At 36.2% G+C, this 14,948-nt stretch overlaps 1 protein-coding gene across 1 annotated transcript; it reads right to left on the bottom strand.

Moving 5' to 3' along the window:
• On the bottom strand, positions 9,720-12,046 carry LOC18786920 (probable inactive leucine-rich repeat receptor kinase XIAO). The gene is made up of 2 exons (XM_020557407.1): positions 9,906-12,046; positions 9,720-9,768 (listed from the first exon to the last, which is right to left on the bottom strand). The coding sequence occupies exons 1-2, from the start codon at positions 12,044-12,046 to the stop codon at positions 9,720-9,722; spliced, it is 2,190 nt and encodes a 729-aa protein (XP_020412996.1).

Here is a 14,948-nt window from a genome sequence, read left to right as displayed (position 1 = left end):
CCTCATCAGATGAAGGAAGAAGACTCACAACATTATACAGACAAACCTAATTTTTGTCTCGCACTTTTCTTTTCCTAGACTTAGGATTTTACTTTTCATGCACCCAATGTAGCGAATTCTTCCTTTTCTTAGTGTAAGTTTAAATTCTCGTTCAATTTATATTTTCTTGTCATTTAAATTCAAGTTTATTTCAATTGATTTAATTTTCATTGTTATCACACTTCAATTAAGTTTAATTTCAAGTTATCATTTTACTTTATCGTTCTTATCGCTTTCATTTCGTTCTTGCTTTATTTATCGCTTTGATTCATTTATTGCACTTTAACTCTCGTCTTTACGTTATTTATCTTTCGCACTTTACTTTACGCATTTATCTTTAAATTATATTTAAGTTTAAGCACTTTTACCTTTACGCACTTATTCTTCGTTTCATTACGTTTCACCTTTAATCTTCATCTCCACCCACTCCACATTATTTGGTCGCTCACATAAAGCCTTGACCTCGAGGTAATGAAAGAATTTAGGCTGTGAGGAGGTTCCTTGCTCGGCCGAACAATCGTTTGATTAAAGTCAAATAGCTCAAATTCGGGGCTTGGTGGTGGCACGCCCCGCACTCAAAAAAGAAGAAGGACCAAAGGTTCCTTCCGTCGGTCAAGTCGACCGAAAAGAGGGAAACACACAGTTAAAAGCACAACAGGAATAATGATATATCTTACAATTACAATTGCAAAGAATTGATATAAGTGTGCTCTGGAGGATTAAAAACATGTCTTTGTTGATTGCAAGCTTGATATTGAGGTTTAGCCGGACACTAATTGGCCAACCTCAGCATATGAAAAATGCGTCTTTCCCGATATATGGATTCACAAGAAGGAGAATCATTAACAATTCGTAAATGTGACAGATTCGTGCATAAGATCTCAGATTGAGCTGAAATTGAAGATAAACACACATGACCAAAGAAAGTGAAATGCAACAGACTTTTGAAGTAGATATTAAATGGAAAATTAGATTAAAACCCAAAATTGGTAGGGTTTATTAGGAACAACCCATGCATTTTTAATGGGAACTACTTACCAAATAGGTTCGAGTGTCGAGGTAGTCTACCTAACAAAGAGAAATACGATTTGTGAGTTTTTTTAAGCATATGTCGGTATACTAATTTGGGAAGACAATACAAATATTGAAGTTGATTGAGACTTGTTGTTTTCATTATTCTAGAGTTGGGTTGTTCTAAATTTGGATGATATTTTGAGTGAATTGAATTTAAATTTAAATTTGGTTGATGAATTTGAATATTTATGTTATTTAAAATATGTTTGAAATTTTATATATATTGTTATTGGGGGCGGATCTGTGGCACCATATTTTTGACACAATTTTTGGACCATTAGATCACTCCACTTTTAATAGTTGAGATTAAATCAGACATGACAAATAGTTTTAATGTTTTAAATAAACAATCATTAATTTTATTTTCTCTCTCATAAAAATAAAATAAAATAATTCTCTCTCCTCCCTTTTTTCTTAGAAACGTCATCTCTTTTCTTGATAATATCCTTTTTTACTTGGTACTCTAATCTCCATTCTTTTTTCCCTCTCTCTCTCTCTCACTCTCTCTCTCTACTCCATTTTCATTTTTCTTAAAACAAATACGTTTTGTTTTGTTATTTATTGTGAATGCTCACTGATATGCTTAAATATCTATTTTTGGTTGTTGGTGATTGAGAATTCTATTGCTAATGTGACATTTTGTTCTTGCAGAGGTTGAGTTCAAAAATCAAGTATGATGCTTTGAATAAATTAAATGAAGAGATTGTAAGCATAAATTAAAGGATGAGATTTACATCTTCAGATCTTCTATTTAATCCAGTTTCTTATGATGGACATTAGTGGGACATTGGAGTATTAAACTTTTAATTCCATTGAACTTGAAATTCGTATGTCTGTATTAGATAGCAAATTATCAAATGTAGTTGTTTATTTTCTTTATTTTGGCAGCTCGAAGCCTATGTCCACCCATTTTTTGAAGCAAATTATCTAATGCTCGTCTCCCTAATGGACACCCTTTGCCACCTCTATTAAACTTCAAGCCTCAAGGTTTGCTCTTCATTTCTGTGATTGCCATCCTCTGTCATAGCATAGCTTCAGTCAGCATATCTTTAGTCCCTTGCAAATATAAAGTTAGCATGAAAATCATCAAAAACCAATCCAAAACAACAGCATAAATAACAAAAATAAAAGTACCCATAATTGAAATCACATCAAAATCATAAAACTTTAACTCACAGGAAGCTAATTCTGCAGGAAACTAGGAACAGAATCCAGTTCCAGTTGCTTCACAGCTCTGAAGTCTGAACAGAACCCAGATTATAAAACCTGATATCTTCACCATTCAAATGCAGATCTCAATAAAAAGGAATGATTCTCAGCTCTGTAACGAAAGATGGAGGGGTTTTTTTTCTGGTCCCAGGAAAGAGAGAGAGAGAGGTATGCGTGAGAAAGAAGAGAGATTAGAGTATCGAGTAAAAAAGGAAACTACCAAGAAAAGAGATTACTTTTCTAAGAAAAAAGGGAGGAGAGAGAAAATTATTTTATTTTAGTTTTATGGGAGAGAAAATAAAATTAATGATTGTTTATTTAAAGAGTAATGCTATTTAGACACACAAGATTAACCACATTAACTGACCACTTTATATGATAGATGATGTGATTATACTATGTCAATTAATGAATATTGTCATGTATATTTTATTTTTATTTACTTTTTTTTAAAAATAATCCTTCAAAACAACAAAAATTATAATTAATTATAATTAACTATAGCATTTGTACGCTGTAGCAGGCTGCAGCTTCATTCTCTACTCAGCACTCCCTTCCTCCATCAAATCTACCCTTACCCAGTAACACCGGTGCACTACTTGCCACATCTCCGAGCACCACCAAGCCGCGCGAGAAACCCCACAAATCGCATCAATCCATCTTGGAAGAACATTCATTTTTATAATAAAAATCGTTCATATTTTGGGAATTGTTCGACTTCGATACTTCACCAGACTAAAACTTTAAAATTCTTTTTAACTCTTATACACATGACCAGAGAATATGAGATCTCAAAATCAATTCGGATTTTCTAGATAGCTAGTGAAATAGGCATTTAGATTTTTGAGTGGGATTTTCTTGATTAGTTGATTTGCAGAGTTGGGTTTGTTGAATCGAAGAATTGGTTTTCTTTTTTAAGGGAGATCGCAGGAGGATGAGCTAAGGCCAGAAGGGAAGGAGAAGGCAGCCGAAGGGATACAACGAAGAAGAAGAAAAAGTTGAAAATATAAAGTACTCAATTTTAAAAGGAAAAAAGAAAAACAAGGTTGGCCACATTTAAGTGACGTGGCATATATACACATAAGGTGTTCAGTTAAAGTGATTAATTTTGGATGTCCAAATAGCATTACTCTTATTTAAAACATTAAAACTATTTGTCATGTCTGATTTAATCTCAACCATTAAAAGTGAAGTAATCTAATGGTCCAAAAATTGTGTCAAAACTTGTGTAAAATATATGATGCCACATATCCGCCCCCATTGTTATTATTATATATTAATATATATTTTTAATTGCAGTATCCAAATTACTAAAGCCTGGAGGCCGCCTGAAGCTGTTTGAAAGCTGCTTCCGCAACCTTCTGCTCTTTTTCTTGTTTTTGCTTGTTCTTTTGGAACCTGATCCCACACCGATTGCAAAGAGTCTGCAAAAATAAAAACATCCAATTACGTATACATGTAATTGAAATAAGAAGTCAACGTGAATATTCTTTCCTAGTATAAAAGATTGACAGCTACAATTTAGCATTCCTATTCTGGTTAACCACTAATTCGTAGGATCTAGATGCAAGGAGAATTGTAGGTTCATCTCCTATATATATGTTGCTGTACATTCAGAATTGTATAATTGTACAAATATATGAAATACCAGTTTCTTTACATGGTACCAGAGCCTCCCTTTTTTTCTTCACCATAAACATCAATGGCACCAGACACTGATGCCAAACCAGTTGACAGAGAGAAGTCCTCATCCACAATCGATAGAGATGCATATGACTCTACCGATCCCTACTGCATACACCACTCAGATCATCCCGGCATAGTATTGGCTTCCATACCACTGACAGGTGATAACTATAGCACTTGGAGCCGTAAAGTACGAATTTCCTTGAGTCTGAAAAACAAAACAGGCTTTATTGAGGGTCCATTGTGAAGCCATCCTTCACCAAAAAACCTACAGAGTATCAACGATGGCAGAGGTGTAACGACATGATCTTGTCGTGGATTCTCAATTCTTTGGATCCTGACCTTGCTAATAGTGTTATTTATGCTGAGACAGCTCATGAAGTCTGGACTGATTTAAAAGAACAATTTTCACAGAGCAACGCTCCTAGGATTTTTCAGATTCAACGCAGCATAGCGACACATACGCAAGATTAGATGCCTCTGGCAACATATTATTCAAAACTAAAGAGCTATTGGGACGAACTGGGTTCCTACAATGATACAGAAGTTTGCTCCTGTGGAGCAAAGAAGTCGTTGGCCGAGCGCGAGGAACAACAACGCTTGATGCAATTTTTGATGGGACTAAATGAATCCTATGCAGCGATCCGAGGGCAGATTCTCCTCATGGAGCCCTTGCCATCAGTTAGAATGGCATATTCCCTACTTTCATAGGAAGAGAAACAACGTGAAATCACCACTACCCATGCAAATACAGAAAGCATGGCCATGTTAAGTATCCACAATAAGAAAGCGGGTTCTTCTAAACCCGCTTATCAATTCCTCTCACAACTAGGACAGAACTCACAACAAGGACATAATTCACAACAAGGACAGAACTCACAACCTCATTCCTTTTTTCGAGGGAGCCAAAAAGAGACTCGACGTTGCACTCACTGCAATGGAGATAATACTCACACCATTGATACTTGCTATTATCTCAAAGGGTTCCCTCCAGGACATAAGTGGCACAACAAAGAAGTCTCTCTGCCTGATAGAGGAAGCAGTTCACACCACGGAAACCAAAGGAAGTCACATGCTGCCAATAATGTCCAAAACTCAGATTCACAAGTTCATCATCTCCAGTCCATCGCGCCCCACCTTACACTAGACCAATGCCAACAAATTATGGGCGCTGTAGGTAAAGAAGATGTTTCACAAACCCAAGTAAATTTTGCAGGTCTGTCTTCTCCTTCTTGTCTATTTTCTCAAAAGCAATCCAATTTATCGCATGCTTGGGTAATTGACAGTGGCGCTACTGACCATATCACTAATTCACATGACTTTCTAACTGACACATCTCCATCCTCCCTGTCCCCAGTAGGATCGCCCACAGTGGCTAAGGCACCCATAAAATCCACTGGCAGAATCACTTTTGATGAAAATTTGTGTCTAACTGATGTTCTTTGTGTTCCATCCTTTAATGTTAATTTGATGTCAGTTCCCAAACTCACAGAGTCGCTGAATTGCTGTGTTGTGTTCTTTCCCAATTTTTGTTATGTACAAGACTTGGTTACAAAGAAGATGATTGGATTGGGTAGGCGGCATGGCAACCTCTACTATTTTGATCCAAACTATATTTCTTAGAAGCCACCATGAAAATAAACAAGGAGTGGTTACCAAATTTGGTCCTCCCACCCTATCTACTTAGTCTACGTAACTTGATATTTCTGAGCTGCCAATTTGGACGCCATACATTCATATGTGAAGTAACAGTTGACCAAAACAGAGCCGCAGCGATGATCTGCATTTGTGCTAGTGATTGAATGCATCTTGGAATTATTAATTTGGAACGCATAAAATTGATTGACGTACTTTATAGTCTTTTCATAAAGTTGGGTAAAAGCAAGAATTCCTAGCTAGCTATTCTTGGCTTCTTATTGTTGGTTCTAAATGTTGTTGCCTTTCGTTATGTTTACGATTTTCGTTCTAATCTTTATACGGTGCAAGTCTTCAACCCACAAAGAGCCATGCCCGTGCTTAAAACTCCAAAGGACATACTGCAGGGAGACAGTTGCACAAAAATGAAGCTAAAGAGTGTCCAAATAAGAACATCGGAATTTTCCTTGTTTCCACAAGTGCTCTGAATAGGAATTTCATTGAATTTAGGGAAATTAATGGATCACAAGACTTGTGGAAATAAATGGATGAGAGAAGACTTCTGGAAATAACGAAGATTCTACGGTGGACCTGGTGCACTATAGACGTTGCCATGGAAATAAATTGGAAATAAATGGGTGAGAAGACTTGTGGAAAAAATGGATGAGAGAAGACTAGTGGAAATTTGGTATTGGAAGACTGAATGCGTGGCTCACAACCTGTAAAATTGTCTTCTTCTTTTTTTTTTTTTAATCGAAAACACTTTTTTCAAAAGTGAAACACTGAATTTGGGATGAATGTGCAACTGTCGAAAGCTGAAGCTCTTGTCTGTGCCCAAAAAAGTACAAAAGATGAAATTCTTCTCATTTTTATGAGAAAAGCCCAATTTATCTTGTAGAGGTGCCTAGAATCATGGGCCTAAGATAGGGATATTTGCCTCCCCTTTCTTCTTTCTTCCCGAAACCTTCTCTTTTTCTACTTCCACCCAAACCCTCCTAAAGCTATTGCAAACTCTTTTGATTCCAGGGTTTCCCCTGGAATCATCTCCTTTCAGCTAATAAACAGAGCCTCTCTGCCCCGTCATGTTGTGTAGAGTTTTCCCCCGGTTTTATGCTGGGCTTTTGATCCCTTGCCTCTTTGGCAACCTTTTGTCAGGTTTTGGTTGAGTGAGTCTGGTCACTCTCATTCTTAATCTCAACAGCAAAACAGCAAACAGCAATGCACCAAGATTATGAGCAACAAGTTAACTGTCTTGCAAGGAAATTCATGGAAAAAAAAATATATAAACTAAACTGGTAAGAATATTCCAACCACCTTATGGTGTGTAACTCATTCTAATGAAAACACTACAGCCATTGCAATTGATCAAATCATCAACGACATTCGTTTTTATACCAATGCAATGGGGTAGGGTTGCTGCTTGCTGGGATAAAGTTTTTTTTGTTCAGAGTTATTGGATAAATATAATAAGGTGCAAATGGTTATTTTTTGTTTCATACAGTTATGATGATGTGGATTTATTAAAGTTCATTAGATTAATTTAATGGTTAATATTTTATTAAATGCATGTAAATGCACGAATGTTAAATGCAAAAGCTTGGATACAGGGAGAAAGGCAGTAGGCAGTTCTTAACGTGATGGGTTGTGGCTTTCTAGGATGTTTCTTTAATTCATTTTTAATAAATGGATAATTGTGTGTGGGCTTATTTTTTATGTTTTTAAAAAATATGTAGACCTAACCATATATATATGTGAGTAATAAAAGTTGAGTGTGGGAACACTATATTTCATGCAATGCTAAGGATTGGCAACTTCGTCCTTTGACCTGTCAGAGCATATGGATTTCTCATTATTGAATTCTGTCGTGGTGAATAGCAAAAACTCTTGCAAATTAGTTTGCTTTTTGTTATTATTATAATTGTAAAGAGCTTTTGCGTTATTTGATGTGTGCATGCAGGTGCTATTTCGCTTGTGAAGTATTGGATGGAAAAATATATTCCATTGGCGGTTTAGGTTCAAATTCAAGTGATCCACATTCTTGGGACATCTATGACCCTTGCACCAATAGTTGGAAATTTCACGCTGACCCAAACATTGTCCCTGAAATTGAGGATTCTGTGGTCATGGATGGGAAGATCTACATTCGCTGCGGGACTTGATGAGAATGCAGGGAATATGGAAGGGGTGATGGTTAGTTCGTCAATACCTAAATTGAATTATATCACTTGGAAAAGAAGATTATCTCTTAAATTAATTAATTGAACCAGTTTATTTGGCCAGTTAATTAATAGAGATAAATATTTTAATTAATATGATTTTAATAAGATAATATCATTAATTCAGATATTATCCTAATAAAGAGGAGATAATAACATTAATTCAGGTATTATCAAATCCGACTCGATCCCTACGAATTTGGATAAAGAATAAACTCATCATAATAAAAGTTTATTCTCTACGAAACCCTAGCCCTGAGGCTCCTATAAATAGATGACTTCATTCATAATTTAAGGTACATCTAAACATACTCCTAAACCCGAGAAAAATACTTGAAGCTCTCTCTCCCTCTCCACTCTCCATATTTTATCCACACGGCTCCAGCCACCACACACGACTTCAGCCGCCCGATCGAAGATTGAAGGATCTCGAAGCGAATATTAACTCGCGAGATTATTTGCACAAACAGTAATCAGCTGTAAATGTTTATCAATTTGATTTGAGATTATTGTTGCCGAAGGAGTCTTGGAAAACTTCCATTGTATAATATCTTCAGTGTACATGCTTGGATGTATTTGGATGTCTCATAAACATGAAATTATTTATAAGATTTGTTGGTTTACCATTCTTTATTAAAAAGTATAAGCTATAAGCTATAAAGCTATTTTTATATATTCCCTGAGATGAGACTTGAAGAATTGTATTTTCCGTCTAGCTCAGTTGATAGACCGCAAGGCTCTTAACCATGTGGTTGTGGGTTTGAACCCCACCGTGGCGGCTTACAAATGTTTTACTCTTTTTTTTTTTGGGTATCATATAGAGAAGAGAACCTTAAAAATAAAATTTAAAGAAAAAAAAAAAACACTTCAAAAATACTGGACTTTCAAAGTAAGTATTTTCAAAGACAATTAAGCGTCTACGTTTCCTACATTGAGATAACATGCTCGACTCAGAAAAAACCATGAGGTACATAAGAATATCATACCAAATACTACATGGGGGAAGTTCCCATTAAGTTCTTATAAATAACGATACAACTCATTTACTATAAAATAAATGGTTCCTTTATTTCAGTGAGATCCCTAATCATCAATATACAAGTACTCGAAAGCTAGTACAAATAGCAGTCCTTCATCTCGTCCATCTTCAACTGAAAGGAAAGCATGTCATCTCACACGTGCATGCACTAAAGATGAAGGTAAATGACCCTAAAGATTGAAAAAAGATAAGTCACATAAACTAAGTTAGTCACTGTGACTGACTGAGTATGATTATAAGCACTGAACAAAATCATGCATGCATGTTCCTTTAATATAGCAAAAGAAAGAAAGTTCATGTTTCCTTTATAAAAAATATTAATTATGTTCTGTAATATATGCAGGCATTTCAAAAATAGAATGTGAGAGAGATAGTAGATTACCATTTATTTAGTATTAGGCATCCTTTGCCTGATGATTTCTGCCTTCACGTACAGCCAATCTGTGAAACAAGTCCAGAAATTGAAGTATGTATATCTGCATGACCTGTTGAATAGAAGAGTGCCAAAAACTCCCCAAAATCCAACAGCAAACCCAAGCCCCAAGCTGATGTAAAATCCTTGCGATATGAGCCCATCTTTATCATCTTGATTTACCAACATAGTTTGTCCTGGACCTTTTTCCTCCTCATCGCATGTCCTTAGGAGTGGCAGTCCACAAAGTAGAGGATTTCCACCATAAGAAGATGGACCAAAGCTTTGAAGCTGAGTGCCTATTGGAATTTTTCCAGCCAAGTCATTTTCTGACAAGTTCAAGTAACCAATACGATCTATCCGAGATAGACTGTTTGGAATTCTGCCATTAATCTGGTTTCTTGATAAATCAAGGGAATCTAACTCCTGCAACATTCCAATCCTTGGAGGTATTTGACCTGTTAATTGGTTTTGCGACAGGTTTAAAGAAACCAAACCAACAAGATCGGTGATTTCACTAGGAATCTCCCCAATCAACTTATTGCTTGAGAGATCAATGCTTTTTACAAGTCCCAGAGTACTTTTGTATTTAGACCTTACCCCTTTCCATGTTAAAGATGCTTCATCATCATAAAGCCAACTACGAAGTCCCCCTCCTAGATAAGTGTAATATGCATGTTGGATAGCTAGATCTGAATTTCCTTTTTGAGCCAAAACAATCAAATTGTTGAGACATTTGGGTATAGTTCCAGAGATGTTGTTCATCGACAAATCCAAAATTTGAATGCGTGTCAGATGGCATAATTGGGGCGGGATGCTTCTATAGAACTGATTACCTCGAAGGATTAAGATAACCAAATTTGAAAGGCTAGCGCCTAACCATTTAGGTATTGAGCATGATAAGTTATTTTCCCCAAGGTCAAAAAGTGTCAACTTTCCACAATTATCAAATTGAGGCAACTCTCCCACAAATCTGTTGTTACTTAGTCTTAGTGTCTGGATACTAAACAAGTACCCCATCGTGGTGGGAATTTTTCCAAAGAAATAGTTATTGCTCAAATCAAGGAAGACTAAGTTTTTAAAATAGGTCCAACAATCTGGAAGTTCTTCAGATACATGATTGCCTGAGAGATCAAGAAAGCTTAAACTACTATCCTTGGTTGGACACAAAAAAGAAGCTGCCCCTGAAATGTTATTATGGGAGAGATCTAGAGCTGAAACTTCTGATAGAATTGAAGGGATTGGACCCTCCAATTGGTTCCAACTCAAATTTAGGTGCGGTGCAAACTCCAATCTAACATTTCCAACTGTTCCTCTCATTTGATTGTGAGAGATATCCATAAATGTCAATTTTGGTGACAAATCCCAAAACAAACTTGGAATGGTATCAGAAATTCCAGCATCAGAAATATCAAGCCATGTATAATTTTTTTGAGTTTGAAGCCATTTTGGGAAAGACGACAGCCACATCTTACAAGACTTCAAGTTTATGTCTCGTAACTGGAAGGGAGGAATCCAATCAAAACTGAAGTTTAAAAGTAGTGAGTTAGATGATAAATCCAAATAACTTAATTTGGAGAGTTTTGAAAAATGAGTTTCTGAAATCACTCCGTCCAAAGAATTCCCACCAAAACCAATAGTCTCCAACTTGGACATTTGTCCAATACTTTCAGGTATTCTTCCACTTAAGTTATTGCCCCCGAGAGACAAGTGTTTCAGTGATAAGAAGTTCGTAAGATCAGGCAATGAACCCGAAATGTTAGGATTATAAGAGATATCCAAACTCTCCAATGTCTTTTGAGCGCATTTGGACAATGTTTCAACGAAGTCTGAAAGTTGTCCACTAAGACTATTACTCCCAAGGTCCAACTCTCGCAGCCTACATAACTTGGCAAAGGAATTCGGGATCCCTCCTTCAAGTTGGCTACGATGGAGAATAAGATGTGCAAGAGAGCTCATGTTTCCAAAAGATGCAGGAATTGAGGAACCATTGAAATAGTTCCAAGAGAGATCGACCCGAACAAGAGATTTTGAAGAGTTCATAACATAAACAGCGGATATAATTGGAGGAGGAAGATTACACCCCTGTAATATCAAGTTTCTTAATTTAGGAAGCATATTAACTGCTTCCAGCCAACCAACAACACCGGTGAGATTAGTAGAACTGAGGTCCAAGTGTTTTAGACAAGAAAGATTAGAGAGCCAATTGAGGTTTTTTGCATAAATTGGGTAATCAGAGTATGACCTGAGATCGAGATATTCCAAGTGTGTGAGATTTTCAAGTTGGTTTGGAATTTCATCTCCAAAACTTGCATAAGAGAGATCAAGGTATCTTAAATTGCTCAGAGATCCAATGAAATCTGGAATTTTGCTCAAAGAGAAATAATTGAAACTGAGGTTCAAATACTCCAAATGCTGCAAGTGAATGAGTTTAGGACTAATATCACCTTCCAAAGATTGGTCTCCAAGATCAAGCTTAACAACATCGCCAGTGTGGTTGCTGCAGTAGACTCCGTCCCATTGGCAACAGTCTTTGTTTTGCACTTCTCTTCCCCATGAAAGGAGGCTTTTGTCGTCATCCAGGAGGCCTTGTTTGAGTGCAAGGAGGGCTTGCATTTCCCTCTCACTGCATCCAATGCAAGGATTGTTCATGCGTAGTAAGAGCACCACAAGAAAAGCATAGAAGACTTTGAAGCAGTATATTTGCTTCTCATGATCAATATTAGGTAGAGTCATGATCAAGACGCAGACGCACAACTATTTAAGAAAAAGATAAAGCACAGCGAAAGAATGCGTGCATGGAAATCTGGTTGCTTGTCTGATATCTCAAGATACAAGCAATAATTATTTATAGTGGGATTCTTTAATTAATGGGCAAGTGATACTGTTCCAGGGGAAGAAGGATAGATTTTAAGTTGAATTATTCTTATAAGCAATTAAAATAAGTTCTGGCGTGGTGCTGTTGAAAAACATGTCTTTGTTGATTGCAAGTTTGATATTGAGGTTTCGCAGGACACTAGTTGGTCGACCTCGGCAGCTGCATGCACTTTTCTCAATTCAATTTCTTATTTTCTGTTTGGATGGAAGCCATGGCACTAGATTTTTTATGTTGTTTGTTGGATGATCTGAAGGGGGAGATGTTGCACTGTCTGTTGAAAACTTTTTTTTTTTATTTAAAAAAAAAACATTTCATGGCATTTAGCAGTCCACGAATTAAAATACACAATACAGGGGCAGAGACACTTAAAAAAAAAAAAAAATTAATTAATTTTTAATTTTTATTTTATAGTACAAGCAATAGTCGAAACTAGAGGGGAGATGAGTTTTTCACACAAATGTCATGGGGGTTCAAATTTGAAAGCTCTGGTTTGAAAGTCAAGGCCCTTTTTCAATGGGCTAGACCCCGTTGGTGAGACACTTTTATCTCCTAAGGATTGGCAGTTTCATAAAATTATCGAACCAAATGCAGGGGGAAGATGATGCAAGGGTTGAGTCTGATGATACGCAGGGTAGAAGATGAAGAGGGGAGAGAGTGTTTGCCTCAAACGTGTTTTTTAATTAATTTTTTTTAAATAAAAATAAATGGGCTGAAGAGTTAACAATGTTAAAATGTTGTTAAATGATGTGCCACATGTCACAATATCAAAAAGGAAACAGGGGCACATGAAATTTGATAACAGGAAAATTGGACTCGAAAATCTTATATGTGCCTGTCAACTATAGAACCTAGTAAAAAAAGAAGGGTGTGTGTGAGGAAAAGAGAGTGAGGGTCGGCTGCCAGCTAGCTATTCTTGGTTTCTTATTGTTGGTTCTAAATGTCGTTGCGTTTCGTTGTGTTTACGATTTTCGTTCTAATCTTTCATACGGTGCGTGCAAGTCTTCAACCCACAAAGAGCCATGCCCGTGCTTAAAACTCCAAAGGACATACTGTAGGGAGATAGTCTCTGAATAGGAATTTCATTGAATTTTGGGAAATTAATGGATGACAAGACTTGTGGAAATAAATGGATGAGAGAAGACTTATGGAAATAAATGGATGAGAAGACTTGTGGAATAAATGGATGAGAGAAGACTTGTGGAGATTTGGCATTGGAAGACTGAATGCGTGGCTCACAACCTGTAAAATTGTTTTTTTTTTTTTTAATAATCAAAAACACTTTTTTCAAAAGTGAAACACTGAATTTGGGATGAATGTGCAACTGTCAAAAGATGAAGCTCTTGTCTGTACGCAAAAAAGTACAAAAGATGAAATTCTTCTCACTTTCATGAGAAAAGTCCAATTTATCTTGGGGTATATTTTTGCTCAGGGTAATGCTAGGCTTATTACATTTTTCATATTATATTGTGTACTATCTTTTTAATAATGGGGCCCACCTCTATTAGAGAGGTGGTACACAATGTGGTATGAAAAATGTGGTAAGCCTAGTATTTTTCTTTTGTTCATTACTTTCACTAAAAGCGTACTTTTACCACCATTCTCAACACTTGATACGTGTCCCTTAGCATAACCATAGTTAACTCTTTACTTTTTATTTATGCAACTATGGTTATATTAATAGACACATGTCAAATGACAAAAATGTACCCTTTATCTTGAGGATGTGCCTAGAATCATGGGCCTAAGATGGGGATATTTGCCTCCCCTTTCTTCTTTCTTCCTAAAACCTTCTCTTTTTCTCCTTCCACCCAAAGCCCTCCTAAAGCTATTGCAAACTCTTTTGATTCCATTGGTTTCTCCTGGAATCATCTCCTTTCAGTTAATAAACTGAGCCTCTCTGCCCCCGTCATGTTGTGTAGAGTTTTCCCCCAGTTTTATGCTGGGCTTTTGATCCCTTGCCTCTTTGGCAACCTTTTGTCAGGTTTTGGTTGAGTGAGTCTGATCACTCTCTCCTCTAATCATTCTTAATCTCAACAGCAAAACAGCAAACAGCAATGCACCAAGATTATGAGCAACAAGTTCACTGTCTTGCAAGGAAATTCATGGAAAAATATATATATATATATATATATATATATAGAGAGCTTCCATTGAGGGATCCCTCAAATAAACTTATTTGAGGGACACCTCTTGTAGGCCCCACTACGGATTGTATTTCACTAATCCAAACAGTCTATTTTGTAGATACTCATTCAAAGATCATCTCTACAAAAAATCACTTGAATCCGATATCATGTGACCACTCAATTGAGTTATTGAAATTTTAGTACTTTTCTTAAAGCACCGTGTTCATTGATTTTGTAAGACACAATTGGATGTCGAAACGGTTTCCGATTTGTCTAATTTTTTGTAAGGATGATCTATGAATGAATACCTAAAAAATAGATGGTTTGGATTATTGAGAAAAGAATTGTAGGGTACTCTAAAGGGCGTCCCTCAAATAAAATTATTTGAGGGATCCCTCAATAGAAGGGGACTGTATATATATATATATATATATATATATATATATATATATATATACTAAACTGATAAGAATATTACAACCACCTTATGGTGTGTAACTCATTCTAATGAAAACACTACATCCATTGTAATTGATCAAATCATCAACGAAATTCGTTTTTATACCAATGCAATGGGGTAGGGTTGCTGCTTGCTGGGATACCTTTTTTTTTCTTCAGAGTTATTGGATAAATA

Source organism: Prunus persica, chromosome G2 (assembly GCF_000346465.2).
Source record: "Prunus persica cultivar Lovell chromosome G2, Prunus_persica_NCBIv2, whole genome shotgun sequence".
NCBI lineage: Eukaryota > Viridiplantae > Streptophyta > Magnoliopsida > Rosales > Rosaceae > Prunus > Prunus persica.
Note: the sequence above shows the minus strand (reverse complement) of the source record. Positions and strands in the feature narration are given on the sequence as shown.

Excerpts from the sequence above, each read along its gene's own strand:
- LOC18786920 (XM_020557407.1), bottom strand. The coding sequence starts at position 12,046 with ATGACTCTACCTAATATTGATCATGAGAAGCAAATATACTGCTTCAAA. Across the intron at positions 9,769-9,905 it reads TTAACATGGAAAGGGGTAAG|GTCAAATACCTCCAAGGATT; the intron begins GTCTAAATACAA and ends ACCAATTAACAG.